General features: G+C 36.9%; 1 protein-coding gene across 10 annotated transcripts in view; it reads right to left on the bottom strand.

Moving 5' to 3' along the window:
• LOC129722753 (alpha-catulin) overlaps window positions 1–16,312 on the bottom strand; it is a 380,319-nt gene that overhangs the window by 151,527 nt on the left and 212,480 nt on the right. For 2 of the 10 annotated variants that reach the window (XM_055676462.1, XM_055676461.1), the window contains exon 2: window positions 13,285–14,052. The exons of the other annotated variants lie outside the window; for them this stretch is intronic. In XM_055676462.1, the coding sequence (XP_055532437.1) occupies window positions 13,285–13,314 (30 nt within the window). In that variant the 5' untranslated portion in view covers window positions 13,315–14,052. The remainder of the gene's footprint in view (window positions 1–13,284; window positions 14,053–16,312) is intronic. 10 annotated transcript variants of the gene reach the window in all.

Below are 16,312 nucleotides of genomic sequence, written 5' to 3'. Positions count from 1 at the left end.
GAGATGATGCCTTAAGGCCAGATATCAAATCCAAATATCATTTTAATGTTCGAGATAGTGATTTTCGGTTTTCAGAAAATACCTAAAATTGGCCAATGATCATCCAATATGGGTATTTGCTTAATCGGAATGATACCTAGGGACCTGAAATCGACCTCATATGCCACTGCCATTTTGAATTTCTTTAGGGCCGGGACATTATTTCAGAGAACTATTTTATTAGTGTTGGATGAATATTACTGGCATAAACACAATGATACACTATGGTCTATCGTCATCTCAGCGTAAGAGAGAGAGAGAGAGAGAGAGAGAGTTGAAAAAGAATTATTATTGAAATTTTCCGCTTTATTCCAACAAATTGAATAATTCCAAAAACATTGATATAAGACAAGCTGTCGTAATTCTACCTCAACTTACGGACGTGTCTCGTACACAGTTTCTTCAAATTTTGAATCTTCAACTTTTTTTTTCAAATTTTTCTATGTTTTGGAATTTATTCTTCATTTCATTGTTTTGTTTGTTTTATTTCTGTTTGATTTTTTATTTCCCAACTACTCTATTTATATACCACACGGTGCACCCACAGACCGTTATTATAAAAAAAAAAATGCTCCAAAGAGTTGAGTACACCATTCGATTCTTCATGACGTCCAGAATCGCTAGTCAAAATTCAAAATCATCGTACGGTACATTTTTGAGTAATGCCCTTTTGAAGGTCGTAAAGTACAAAAATGTGATATAAAAACGACTAAATACTTGTTGTAAAGCACGTTTTTCAACCACCATTTTATGAAATAACTTCCAAAATAGTTTCTACACATTCCAAGTATATTTCAAGACATTAACAATTGGTGAGAAGATTTATTTGGAAATCCCACAGTGCACAGTGGTCTAAATTCGAAAAATCGTGATCGCTTTGTTAGGGAACGAAGCACTAAGCGACCAATCAGAGGTCGACATTTGCGTTTCGACGAGGCTTGACAATTTTCAATAGTTCGAACAATCGATTTCTGCAAAAACGACGGGAATCGGTTGGAAATTGACTGACTTTAAAACGTTTGAAAGTGGACAATTTTCGTGACGCTCTCGATGCTTTCGTTGTTTGAAGTTGGATCCCTGTATTGAAATTGTACCCCTGTATATGTTACCGTAAGACGTAATTCTACGTCAAAAATGACTGTTATAATTTGTTGCGTGCCGAATCGTCAATCGAAGCACTCAGCTCGAACACGTGTTACCTAGAAAGCAAGTGTTCCTTTTTTGTCTCCGCTCCTAGTGCAGTGCGTGCTTTGCCAAGTCTAGTTCTTTTCTTATTTTTTTCTATTTTTATTATTTCAATAAAATATTTCGAAATTCATATCTGCTGTATTTTTTCTAACCCTGTTTAAGAAGTTTTTTTTTTCACTGTGTATATTTTTACTGGAACGACAAAAATACTATTTCCAAGCGATGATTCGAAAATTAGGAAATGGGTTCTTTATGATTTGAAATTAAGGGAGTACAGCGCCGTTGTTATCACCTGTGAACAACTGCTCCAGCGGCAAAAATAGGAATGGTTTTCTCAATCACACCATAACGGGCAGTTTATTAGGATGCCAATAGAATGTGTGGGAAAGATTCTACCTTCGAATCAATACCTTCCCAACATAGCTTCTCAATGAGTCGTGTTTCGTGTTCGTTTTTAAATAGTGTTTAAAAAGCTTCTCAAAAATGAGTCGTGTTTCAAAAAATAAAACCAATTGTACAAAATGGTATCTTTAGCCCATAGAAACGTCTTTGCAAAGTTTCAGCCAAATCAACAATGACAATAAAGAAAATAATAAATATTATATAACACTTCTTACGGAAATGCTCGGCTGTAATCATTGGAATCCGAGATTTTTTGTGACGCCTCGATGTTTTCGGTTTTTCAATTTGTAAGACGTAATTCTACGTCAGAATCATAAACTATCTGCGATAACTGCACCGGCCGCGGTCTAAAAATGAACGTAAATAGAAATAAAAATTCTATTTTTGCGTAGTTTTTATCGCTGTCATCAAGGTTTTGGCAAATGACAAAAAAATGTATTACCTTCTTCAGTGACGATTTAAGCTACCTATTGGAAGAAATTCTAATACAATAGTGTCAAGTCTGTTCGATTTAGCATCATTTTGGATTGATGATATAAGATGATTTTCGTTCTCTTGTTATTCTTCGCTTCGCACACACTGCACTGCAAGCAAGCAAACAAGATATAATGATCATTAGGGGAGGACTGTACAAAACGCACCAGGTCTGTATTTACGCAATATACAGTCAAACCTGTTTTTGTGCGACTCTTTGTTGTGCGAAATTTATTTTGTGCGACTTTTTTAAGCGATTATTTTTTCATACGATTGTTTTTGTGCGATTTTTTTTGTGCGGTATATGAAAAGGACCCCTTCCGACAATATTTTCAGTCATTTAATTTTTCCGATTCTTGGAATGAATTCCAACGCATTACAATGGTGTTGCGTCCAAAAATTACTATTTGAGCCAGTTTTACGTAGGAAAAGTTACGATTTACTTGCCTACGAAGGAAAGCGGTTAAAACGATTAGTATGTTTAAAAAAGTTTCGTTTGTCAATCCGATGCTTTAAAATTGTTCTCATAGGTATTCTAAATCAGAATCAACAACTTTCGAGTTATTTTCAACTGAGAATTTTTTTTATGCTGTCCCTATCCATCGCATAAAAAAAGTTTTTTTTAATAATGCTGTGGAAATATTGTTTTGTAGCTGCCTCGCACAAAAACAGGTTTGACTGTATAGCGCTTCTGATCATTGTTAAGTGAAATTGAACGTGTAAGATGATTGTAGGATCTATATAATTCATTTTTATGACGAAGTTAGTTCTGAAATACTCGATTTCATTGTTTTTTTTTTCCTGGTAAAAATTGCCATTGCCACTAAACAGGCCCGTGACCAAGACGCATCACAACAAAGGTCAATATGTTCCAAATCAGAAGGCTAATATCAAAGACGAGATAACAAGATACACAAGTGTCAGATCTTTTCATATTTCTTGCTAACTTCTAGTAATGTGGTGCCCCCGAATGACTCCCAGAAACATTAATGGTGAAGTTGTGTGTGCAATTTGCATAAACTATCGAATCGAGCTTGACAATAACAACTACAAAGATTTCTTGTCAACCGTGCCAAACCGATAATACGCACACAGACACTCTGGTCTGGTTGTTGCTCGTCTTTGCTAATACAGTGTTGGAAATAAAAAAGTAAACAGTATTGCGTAGCATGAATTTCTATTTGGTACAGTAAAATTTCTGGGATTTCAACCCTTTGTAAATCAAATCCGAGTCATGCAATTCAAAAGCCATCTAAAAGCCATTTACTCAAATTATTTTTTTAATTTATTTCATGTCAATTCATCTTTGTTTTCAACTTAATTGATTTAACCAAGGAAATAAAAAAGTAAACAATTCTAAAATAAATAATTTTACAAGAACCGAAGCTCATGGATTATATATCTCAATATTTAGTATGTCCTCCATGATTCTCAATTACTGCCATGAGTCTTTTGGGCATACTTTCCACTAGGTTGTGCAACATTTGTTGAGGAATCGTATCCCACGCTGCCTGGATACCCTGCCAGAAATTATTGAAATTTGTCCGTAAATCCAGAGGTATTTTGTCCAGAGCTGCGATTAATCCAAGCAACATGCTGACTATGACGAGAGAGAAAATATCATCGCACTCGTTTCTTTCTCTCATTAATAGCCAGCAACCATCACAGTAAGCGTGGAGATCCGACAAGTGATTCAATATCGTGTCTCTTTTGTTGCCATTTTCGGGTTTTCATTGTCAATCGTCGTGAATATACAGAGTTCACTCGGAAATATCACTGCAATGCAAATCAAGCTGATTTTTGGAATATCAAAAATCGTTTCAGTAGCGTGATTATGTCAGTGCCAGCTTGAAGTTTGTTGCTATCAGGATTTTTTAAATTTGATCTGCGGTCCGTGATGTTCCCATCTCAAGATATGGCCACCAATGAACTAGGTTTATAATTTCAAACCAGTGGTTATCGGTATCGCTTGATGGGCTGGCACAACAATCCCGAGTATTCGGAACACAACCGGAACAGGTCCGCATTTTTACATTTTTCAATGAAAGGCATGGTAGGATTTTAAGCACTTCTAAGCACTGCTTTGATCATCGTTACCATGTTACTGAAACATATTCCGGCCATATATCCGAAACCAGTCGATTAACTCCGGCCATCCTCTTCGTTAAAAGAAAATATGAATGAAAACTAGGAGAAAAGCAAAACCGTTCCGAACCGAAATTGAACAGTTCCAAAGTTGAACCGTGCCAAAATTTAACAGGATCTGTATATAAATACATATACACAGACATATTTAAAAGTTTTCTGTTTTGCCACCCGCGATTCATTTTTTGCCGCGAACTAACACTGTCTTTAGTTTAACGTACAACAAGCACAATATTCAAGAATCAAATTAATAAACTCATGCTGTCAAAAAACAAATAAACATGCAATATTATTTTCCAGATATGAGATCATTTGAAAAATAATAATAGCATTCTTTTTATTACAATTGGTGTTATGAAGAAGCATATTCTCTACTGAGAATAAAAATGAATGATCATGAATGATCAACAGAAGATTTGGTGGAAAAATATGACGATATTCACTTTCACGTGCTTGTTTACTTTTTATTTTCCTATTGTAAATTTACAACGCTTCGCACAAGCTCCACCATCACTTAAGTATGCGTGAAAACGTTGCATGGTTGTGTTTGTTCGGGTGAGGTATTCCGAATAATTTCTTAGGGATGATCAAATCCGATTTAATGTTGTTTACATTTGGTTTATCATCATTGTTATCAAGATATGCATGTTGTTTACTTTTTTATTTCCAACACTGTATACCACTTATAGTCTCAGTCTCTGAAGTCTCAGAAGTAAAATCAAAAGCAATAGAACATGCCCTAAGTCGTCAAGCAATCTCCTGCAAGCTCTTCATAGTGCATTCTTTCGCAATTTCAATTTTGATCGTTTTTAGGTAAAAGTTGACAAAAGTTAGTGATATAAATTGAAATATTAATAGTAATATAAATTTCAAAATTGTGAAAGTTAGAAGAACTACTGTTTTTTTGTATTACTTGCAAGTCAGCTCATTTAAAATTTAAAAATAATTACATGCCTCAGCCAACTGTACAATTAAAATGTACCAAACTAAAATACGCTCAGTTACAAAACGAAGTAATAGTTGTTTATTGACAATGCTTTTAGCCGGCATGCAGCCAAACCGAACCAAGCGTCGAAAAACATTTACCGCCGCAATTGCTGTGTACGAGCTGTTACAGAGAATTTTTGTTATAATATCGTTATCAAATGCTCAAACGATTTCGTTACTTCATAGTAGGTAGATTATTACTTCTCATATCCACTGGGTGTCAATAACTCAATCGGCCACTCAAGCATTTTGATCTTTTTAGTCTGGAAATAGCGCTTCGCAACCTTCGAAGTGTGTTTGGGGTCACTGTCCTGCTGCAAAACATAGCCTTTCATATTCATATTTTTTTGTGATGGCTTCAAATTGTCCTCCAAGATCCTTACGTAGGATTCACCAGTCATTTTGCCATCAATCTTGACAATATTTCCAACTCCATTCCAAGAAAAACATCTCCACACAAGCAGTGACCCTCCTCCGTGTTTGACTGTCGCTTGAGTAAATCTAGATAGCAGACGCTCCGACTTCAGGCAACGCGTTAGCTGACGTTTCTTAATGTTTTTCAGCTCAAACTTACTTTCATCGGTCCAAACTATTTTCTTGCAGAAGTCAGTAGGGCGAGCAGCATACTTCTTCGCGAACTCCAGGCGCTTTTTGATGTTGACTTTTCTTAATAGTGGCTTTCTCTTCTTCAAGTAGCTATGTAGCCCAGTTTCACGAAGGCGGTTGCTCACAGTTCTACTACTAATGTTAAGATTCAACTCTTCTTTGATTGTGCGGCAAGATTTATCAGGATCTGATCAAACCAATCGGCGTATAATTCGATCTGTGTGAGTTGATGTTTTACGAGGCCTTCCACTTCCAGATTTCCGCTCTACTGTTCCTAGCATATTATATTATTGCATGATTTTTGAAACCGCTCCAATAGAAATATCATATTTTTTAGATATATCACGGTCATTTTTTTGCACGTCCGAAACAATTAGTTTTCGAATTTCCGCGGATTTTTGACCCATGACCTGAAAATTTAATCAATATTCTTATTGGTTCACAAATCAATATAGCTCACGGATGTTTGATGTGTTTACCTCTTCTATAATCTCACACGATATCAAATACAATAAACGACAACAAAAAACAGAAGATTTGGTGGAAAAATATGACGATATTCACTTTCACGTCCTTGTTTACTTTTTATTTTCCTATTGTAAATTTACAACGCTTCGCACAAGCTTCACCATCACTTAAGTATGCGTGAAAACGTTGCATGGTTGTGTTTGTTCGGGTAAGGTATTCCGAATAATTTCTTAGGCAGAGCCGGATTTACGATTGTGGGGGCCCGGGGCCCAGTTTACAGTGGGGGCCCCAGAATAAAACAAACCCGTTTTTTTATCGTACGAGTTAAAAACACTTATTTCTCATTGAAAAGTTACCAAAAATTTGCTAGAATTTTTTCTTACGAGTTTTTTTGGCAGAGAACTTATTGATTGAATAATCAACATTCAACTCCTTCAGAATATTGTACTCTCAACTTAACAATGCTAAGTTTGACAGCCTTTCACTCTTCATAGTCGTACGCAACCTATTTTCAATCAGTTTCATCTTCGATAAAGACCTTTCTCCAGTTGCGTTCGAGATCATTAGGCTCAAATAAATAAATGTATGCAACTGCTCGAAATCCGGAATTTTTTTCTTGATAAAAATAAAAACCTACCGCAATTCGAAAAAAAAAATTTGCACACAATTTTAGAAAGACTGCGCAAATATAAGGCTACGCTGGCAATAATCTACAGAACCTAGGAAAAAACTACACACTTCTGCAGGTCAATAAAATCTGCACACGGACTCTGAAAATCTGCATTTTGCAACGCAAATCTAGTATCCCTGATTCGGACAGGTAAACTTATTTTCGGAATCAACAGCAAAGTATTAAAAAAACTTGTGGATTATCTTCTTTCCTGCTTGATCTCCCATGCGCGCTGGTTCGATTCAAATGGTGTGTTAATGTGTGTCATTCCAAGAGAATCGAAGGTGAAATCTTATGGATGTGGTTGTGATATTGGCGCTCGCGAAAAAATAACACTGAAGGAAAGTTTTAGATTAAAATGGTCTGTTCAAATTTTCTTACTGTAAATTGAACTTTTGATTGAATCTCATTTTTGATAAAGAAAAGAACTTTTTCTCGTTTTGTGGGGGCCCCAAAAATGTGGGGGCCCGGGCCCCCTGGGCCCCCCCTTAAATCCGGCTCTGTTCTTAGGGATGATCAAATCCGATTTAATGTTGTTTACATTTGGTTTATCATCATTGTTATCAAGATATGCATGTTGTTTACTTTTTTATTTCCAACACTGTATACCACTAATAGTCTCAGTCTCTGAAGTCTCAGAAGTAAAATCAAAAGCAATAGAACATGCCCTAAGTCGTCAAGCAATCTCCTGCAAGCTCTTCATAGTGCATTCTTTCGCAATTTCAATTTTGATCGTTTTTAGGTATAAGTTGACAAAAGTTAGTGATATAAATTGAAATATTAATAGTAATATAAATTTCAAAAGTGTGAAAGTTAGAAGAACTACTGTTTTTTGTATTACTTGCAAGTCAGCTCATTTAAAATTCAAAAGTAATTACATGCCTCAGCCAACTGTACAGTTTTCAAGTATTCTAGTCATTATGACACACTTTTTATATGGAACAACTGTAGGAAAGTTGGGTAATTATGAGAAAAGCGAAGAAATTCGCCATTAAAAACCAAATTTGCAAATATTTTGAGAAATTAATAGCATGGGCCATCTTACCCAACTGGTGCGTTTTGTACAGATCTCCCCTACACACGCTGAGGGCACACTCACAGCAATAAACGGTGGCCGGTAAGGCTAAAAACAAACGCGACGCGACAGATTCGGACAAAATTACTGACATGCCTGGGACATGTTCAGCAATGCTGTGCAATGCTGCGGTTCATCAGCTGGTCCGTTTGCTGCATAACACTGCGATCAAATCAGTCGTCTGCTCAGTATCACTACGCTAAAATCAACTGCTGCTCTACCGGCTGCGGGTCGTGTCAGTTTACAGTAAGAGTTTTCAGCTTTAATAATTGGTTACACAATGAAGTCAAAATTTCTGCATGCTAGCTTTTATACGTGACAACTGAGAGTTAAACTTCCGGCAGGCGTATTTTCGTGAACTAAGGTGAGTAAGACATCATTAACAACAACTGTCCTGAGGATGAAGGTTTTGTTGAACGCCTGTTTCGACCCCTAACTGGTCGAAACAGGCGTTCAACAAGGTCCTAAATTTTTAGTACGAAAGTTATCATCACAAAATCAAAATTGGTGGACGCACGGGTAATTTTTCAATCTGTTACTGTAAGAATGAAGGAATTCTGTTGGAAACTGACTGAGTTTAAAGCATTTTTAGTGACGCTCTTGATGTCGGTTTTTCAATTTGTATCCCTATATCTGTTACCGTAGAACGTAATTCTACGTTGAAAAGGCTGCTGTAGTATCTATTCCATGATTAGCAAACATTAGCTTATTTTAGTGCAGCAAGGCAGAGCTGATAACTCATTCGATCGCAGCGTTCTACAGCAGGTGGTTCAACCGGCGGACCGCAGCACTGCACAGCATTGCTGAACATGTCCGTAAATCTTATTTAAATTTTCTGCAGCGTCGCGTTTAATTTCAGCGGTAGCATTCGTTATTATCTTGTTTGCTTACTTGCAGTGTGTGTGGAAAATAATAAGATAATATTATAATTTTTATATTATATATTATATATTACAGTTCATATCCTAGGCTGGAGGTAACATAGCATGAGTTGTATTCGTTAAATGTTAAATAATTTCCAATTTGAAAATTTTGAATCGTCCTCAATTTCAAATAGTTTCTTTGAGTTTGCTGTTTGCTGAGTGAGGAATATTATACCGGATTCAAAATTTCGTGTTGCTACGGATAAAGATATATAAATATTAGGGTGGGGAAAAATGATCGATTTTCCAGAACCAAGTTTTTGCCTTTCTCCTAGAAAGGTATAGCAATCACTGGAAAAACCAAAGGTATAAAAGTGCTTCAAAGGGTCAAATCTCGTATATCAATCGACTTAGTTTGACGAGCTGAGCATTTTCTGTATGTGTGTGTGTGTGTGTGTGTGTATGTGTGTGTATATGTGTGTGTATGTAACGCTCTCCCAATTTCATTCGATTTTCTCAGATATGGCTGCACCGATCTTCATGAAATTAATTGCAAATGAGAGGTCTAGTTGCCCCATAAAACCCAATTGAATTTTATTGCCGTCGGCTTTTTGGTTTAGAGGTTATGTTAAAAAAGGTGAAAATCACGAAACATCATTATCTCAGAAACTACCCAACCAATTTTAATAAATTTGGATTTAAATGAACGAACTACTTAAAAAACGCTCAACTTTTGAGTTTAATGAAGATTGAACGTGTGGTTCGAAAGTTATTTAAAGAAACGTGTTCTGGAAAGTGTTTAATCTCACTCATGTTTCTCAGAGATGGCTGAACCGATTTCCACAAATTTAGTGTCATTTGGAAGGTCTAATTACCCCATAGGACCCTATTGATTTTTTTTGCAATCGGACTATTACTTTGCCTGTTATGTTTAAAAATGTGAAATCCAGCTTTGAAAAGAAACATATTCCGAAGACTACTCAAACTCACTCACTTTTCTCAGAGATGACTGAACCGATATTCACAAAATAAGTGTCAAATGAAAGGTCTGACTGCCTCATAACACCCTATTGAATTTCAATGTAATCAGTCTGTTACTTTGTCTGTAATGTATCAAAATATGAAAATCACGAAACTTCATTATCTCAGAAAGTACACAACCGATTTGAACAATATTGGTATCAAATGAACGGGCTAGTTAATGGTTTTTTGATGAATTTTACAGTGATTAAACACGTGGTTCAAAAATTGTAAAAAGAAACATGTACCGGTGACTTTTCAAATTCACTCGTTTTCCCGAAAATGGATGGACTAAATTCAACAATCTTACGATCAAATGAAAAGTATGGCTTTTTATTCCAACCGTTATGTATTAAATTATGAAAACAACGAAAGTCTGTTATCTCAAAGATCACACGACTTTTTTGAACATATCTAGTGTCATTTGAAAGGGTTGTCCCTCAAACTCACAAGTAAGAAATTTAGTTATGAAAAGAAGCGAAATTCAAAGACTATTTAAAACTGTAACTGCTTTAAATTTGGTATTGTGCTATTCGTACGTTCCCGGTATTGCTCGTGATTGAAGTGTACGAAATTCAAAGTCATTTCATTTATTTCGCTATTTCTTCAGCACGGATATTTTACTCCTAATTAATATTTTTATCACTTGCATTTATTTTAATCATTTGCAAAACCGAAGATATGAAAGTGCTCCAAAGGGCCGAATAGCATATAGCACTCGACTCAGTTCGACGAGCTGAGCATTTTCTGTATGTGTGTGTGTGTGTGTGTGTGTGTGTGTGTGAATGTGCAGATTTTTATTTTCACTTACTTTTCTCAGAGATAGCTGAACCGATTTTAATGAAATTATATGCAAATGAAAGTTTTAGTTGCCCCATAAGACCCTATAAAATTTCATTGTAATTGGATTTTTATTTTAGAGGTTATGTTTAAAAAAGTGAAAATCACGAAACATCAATATCTCAGAAACCACACAACCGATTTCAATAAAATTGGTATCAAATGAACGGGTTATCTCAAAAACCCTTAACTTTTATTCACTTCTATTCGAGCGTCCTTAACTTTTGAATTTTATATAGATTGCACATGTGGTTCACAAGTTATGAAAAGAAACGTCTTCTGGAAACTGTTTAATTTCACTCATGTTTCTCAGAGATGGCTGGACCGATTTCCACAAAATCAGTGTCATATGAAAGGTCTAGTTACCCCATTAGACCCTATTGATTTTTTTGCAATCGGACTATTACTTTGCCTGTTATGTTTAAAAATGTGAAATCCAGCTTTGAAAAGAAACATATTCAGAAGACTACTTAAACTCACTCACTTTTCTCAGAGATGGCCGAATCGATTTTCACGAAATTAGTGTCAAATGAAAGGTCTAGCTGACTCATAACACCCTATTGAATTTTTCTGTAATCGAACTGTAACTTCGTCTGTAATGTACCGAATTGTGAAAATCACGAAACTTCATTATCTCAGAAAGTACACAACCGATTTGATCAATATTATTATCAGATGAGCGGGCTAGTTAAGGGTTAATTGATGAATCATGATTGAACACGTGGTTTCAAAGTTTGGCTGCCCTATACGTTTCCTTTTCATTTGATTATAATCGAACTTAAGCAACCGTTATGTATTAAATTGTTAATAAAACAACGAAAGTCTATTATCTCGAACATTATACGACTTATTTGAACATAACGAGTGTCATACGAACGAGTCATCTCTCAAACTTACAAATAACAAACTGCATAACAATTTGATATGTGGTTCAAAAGTTATGGAAAGAAAAGAAATTCATAGGCTTTTCAAAACTATACCTGCTTTGATCAATATATGTGGCCTCAATATAATTTAAATGTGGTATCGTACCATTTGAGTGTTCCCGGTATCGCTCGTGATTAAATTGTTCGAAATTAAGAGTCATTTCTTTTATTTCGCTATTTCTTGAGCATTTACATTACGTTAAATTTCATATTTTATACTTCAATTACAACATCATTATTTTAGAACCCAGAAAGTGAATACACATATATGGATTGAAGCATTCATGTAAATCTACTTTTACAAAAAATAAGTTTGAATGAGAAAGGCTGGGTCTGGCCACTAGGTGGATTAATTTAGGTTTTTTTGGTTTCTTTTGGGGCTCCAAACAACCCTAAACTTACCTGAAGTCGATTGGTTTTGTCTCCGCTTGGCGCATTGCATTTCAAATTTGTATAAACATTTATTTACCTTTCTAGAGAGCTCAATAATGCTCTAATAATGCACTTAATTATGTTAAAGTATAGTATTTTGGATGCCTAACAACTTTGCAAAGGACTCTGAAGAGCTAGAATGTCCCTAATAAGAGCTATAGCTGTTCAAAGTTGAGTATGTCGATTTAAATGCAGAAAATCTTGTTTTCTGCCAACATTACCAATGTACCGGCGTCAGTAGGATTCCAATCAGAAGTAACCTGTCGTTACGAGTTTGTACACTCAGCTGGATCAAGCAAACGAATTTGGGTCAATATTCTAAGCGTAGAAAGAATCTACAACGTCTTTCAGAGGTTACTTCTGACGGAAATCTGACTGACGCCGGTACACTGGCAGTGTTGGAAGAAAAATTTATTTGCAACATAAATTTCGACATACTCAACTTTGAACAGCTCTGGCATTGTTTTGGGACACCCTAGCTCTCTAGTGTCTTCGGCCAAGTTGTTAGGCATCAAAAAACCTACCATTTGAAGTTATTAAACCTATGGTTTGTGCCATTTTGAGCTCTTTAGAATGGAAAATGCATAAAAGTAAGTTTTTCCATTCAAATCTCTATATAAATTTCAAATGGAATGCGCCAAGCGGAGACAAAACCAATCGACTTCCTATAAATTTAGGATTGTTTGGGGCCCCAAATAAAACAAAAAAAAACGTGGTTCTGGCTTTCTGCTATCAATTTTCGTTTTTTCCATATAACGATTTCCCACCCTTATAAATAAATATAAAGAAATAAATAATAACAATGAACTTCGTAGCGTAATCAAACAAAAACCTAATCGGACCGAAGCCACGAATATGTCTATAAAATAATGCACATAATTTTCAAGTTATAATACAGTTTCTCGAGCGTATCTTTAGCATTGTCACGATTACATATTCTTAGCAAAACTGTGCTGCCAGCAGTCATAGGTACTGCTGGAAATCATACGGACGTTTATTGCCATAATGCGATAAAAGTAATCGTAAAAAAAAGAACATACAATTGATTGATATTGAAACGAATGACCCGGTGATAAATCTTGAATGCTAACCAACAAATTCATGCAATCTACCTAACCAACGGAACAAGAAAACACCAAGTCACAATACCTGTCCGGGTCGGCCGTAGGTCGTGGCCATTTTTCCGCCGAGATTGTTCACAGTTTTATCACGGTAGGGCAAATTTTCTTGCGTCGCTGGCCGCTATATCAGCGAGCACCTTTTGTAGCTCAGCTCACGTTCGTTAATTCCAGTTAGGTATCCGCTCCCGTTTCACCACCCCTCACCTAACGAATCAAGCATTCGCTACAAGTAAACAGCCTTAATGTTAGCCTCTCTCACTATCACCCATCTGGCCGTTCATTCAAAATAAATCATCGTTGCGCACGTCACGGTTTCCCTAAAGGACGACCGTTGCCGAAGCATTCTTTCCCCCTGCTTCTATCCGCTATCGAAGCGGTAATATTCAGCCGGAACCGAAATTCATCTTAATTTTATTCCTTGCTAAAATCACTTCGCCGCTTCCGGGGATTGCTCTTTATATCACTTTTACACAACCGCGCGACCTCCTTGGGGTTGCTTCTTTTTTTACAGCGCTCGGTTTAAGAACGTTGGATTCTTCTGTCGGCAGCGGAGGAGCGGCTTCTATTTTCGACAGTCGGCCGCCATAGCATAGAGAACGGTACCAGGCCAGACTACACCGCCGACACGGAACGCTAGCAACACACTGATATGACGATAAATTATGATCAAACGCCTCCCGCGGAAAACTTTTCATGGAAGCTCTTCGGGCTCGGTTTTACTATCTCTCACTCTTCCTCTGGCTATTCACACAAACGCCGAGCCCGAGCAGCAGCGGCGGTCCCGAGAGGCTGGTTGCTGGAAAAGAATAATGACTTTTAATCTTGTGCATAGTTTTCGGGGTCTTTCATTTTATGCACCGCCACCCGCTGTAGGATATGATGTGATTTGCTGCCACCCTCGTAGTTTATTTATTGGTTGTTATCAGTCGTTATACCCTTCCGGTGAAGGTGACTTTGCGCGAGAAATTGTAAATAAAAAAAGATTAGTAACGGTTGAATAGCTCTCAACTGTCTTGTTCATCAAATAAAAATTATTTTTAATAGCTTGTTTTGAGGCCCACGCCCCGTGAAAATCCACTATCGTTTACAATCCCGTTTCTTGACAACGAAGGGGTAATGATTACATGTTTATAATTTTATTGCCTTGTTTGCTTACCGTTTCCTTCGAAATTTCACCAGCGCGCTCCGATGGTCGCACGGAAACACGTGCAAAATCGCGGCGTGGCAAATTGGAAAGAGGAGCCATTTCGTTCACTTTCCCGATTTCCCACAGGGGCAGTTTATAGGTATGCAGAAATAGATTTCTTGCGTCACATGTGCCCCTATTTGTATTATAGTATTGATTTTTGAACCATAGTATCAATTTCACACAACCAGCAGTGCTTTTCGCTTCTGATAATCGGGCCCCAAGTGTGCAGAAAAGATTGCTAGTTAATGTGATCAGTTTAACCAGCCAATTTTGAGAAGCGTGGAGTTTTGGATTTAGCTATTCTAGAGGGAAATTTTTTTTCATTGATGCTCAGAATGCTCGTGAAATTTTTCACGGTTGTATGAAGGTTGGTTAATAAATCTATCAACCTATTACGACTTTTTATGAAATTCTCAATTTCCAGGTTATTTATATTCAGTTTAATATTTGCATGTGCAAAAATTTTGCAGGACTGAGGCAGTCTTTTTTTCTTTCAAGTGGTATTTCTTCGAAAAATATATCAGATAGTGTCTTAAAAATAAATTCCTTCGCCTCTCTGGAATTGTAAATGAATGATTGTTCAACCGAAAGATGGTAATAAAAAAGTAAATAGAAGAATTGTCATCGTAAAGCTAGAGCTGATAGAAACCAACCCTTAGTTCACCGGTTATTAAAACCAAAAAATCGTTTATGCCACAAGATGTATACCATTTTGAAGTGATAACGTAACATACCAGCTATAAAATGGAACTTAATCCGTGATACAGTGGTTCACTGACCCAGATGAAAAAGCCAAATGAAAAGGCAATTTGTGGATAGTTAAACGTTATCCAGCCGAGAAAAAGGTCAAAACTGTTGCTCATAACAGTAAATATGAACACTTTTTACAGAATGAATTCCCGTTCTACCGCTCCTGGTGACGTTTGCAGGCACATATCTTAGAATTTATACTTCCATTTTACGATGACTCCGTCGAACATTCCCATCGTTCGTTTGCTTTTTACAGCTTCCACACAGTTTGGCCTAGAAACCATGAATCACTGTTTCTATCACACACACAGCAGCAGCAGTAGCAACATTGAACCACTCGACGCCCGGACGGAAGGAGTTTCCAGTGCAGGCATACGTTTTCCACAGTCATCATGTCCGCCCTAGCTGCGCCGGTTGTCAGTGTTAGCCTCCAGTAAACTTCTTGTTTGCCCTGTCAATCTAGCTCCCACGTCGAATAAAAGCCAAAATTACGACCATCAACCTCGGCCGATTCGAATGATACTAGTATCTACATTCACAGAGTGGAACCACGTCGGTCTCGACAGACCGTAGAACGAAATGAGCCCGTAATACGACATCCCCCCAACAGCATGAAGAAGGTTGGAATTCGTACAAACTGTCATTTTGGAAACGCGCGTGCTGCAGAACTCGCTCAACCGTTTCCTGCCCGCCAGGCTGTTCACATTCAGGGTTCAGATGCCTAAATTTTGGAGAATGGCTCATGGTGTCTTTGGGCGACTTCGGAGCCATGGTGGAATCAATTAAATGATACGCATCGGACTCGTAACTCGTGGCCGTATAATCGATAGAATACAACAAGTCATCATTATTATCTCTTTGGCTACGGGATTAACTTTCTGGGACCAAGGGTATGAGTTTTTTTTTGTTGCTCTGGTTGTCGAGCTTTATCCAAAAAATATTGCTGTTTTTTATGGTTTAGGCCTAACGGCATTACAAACATTGGAAAGGATTTTCTTTGTGTTTTGTTTCAGACTACTGGAAGGAGGACTATCTCTAACGATTTCAGCAACATTTATTTTTAAACGAAGGTCGAGTGAGAGCTCACATCGTTTGTAGGGAGCGAGAGCAAAGAAAC

This window comes from Wyeomyia smithii, chromosome 2 (genome assembly GCF_029784165.1).
Source record: "Wyeomyia smithii strain HCP4-BCI-WySm-NY-G18 chromosome 2, ASM2978416v1, whole genome shotgun sequence".
Classification (NCBI taxonomy): domain Eukaryota; kingdom Metazoa; phylum Arthropoda; class Insecta; order Diptera; family Culicidae; genus Wyeomyia; species Wyeomyia smithii.
Note: the sequence above shows the minus strand (reverse complement) of the source record. Positions and strands in the feature narration are given on the sequence as shown.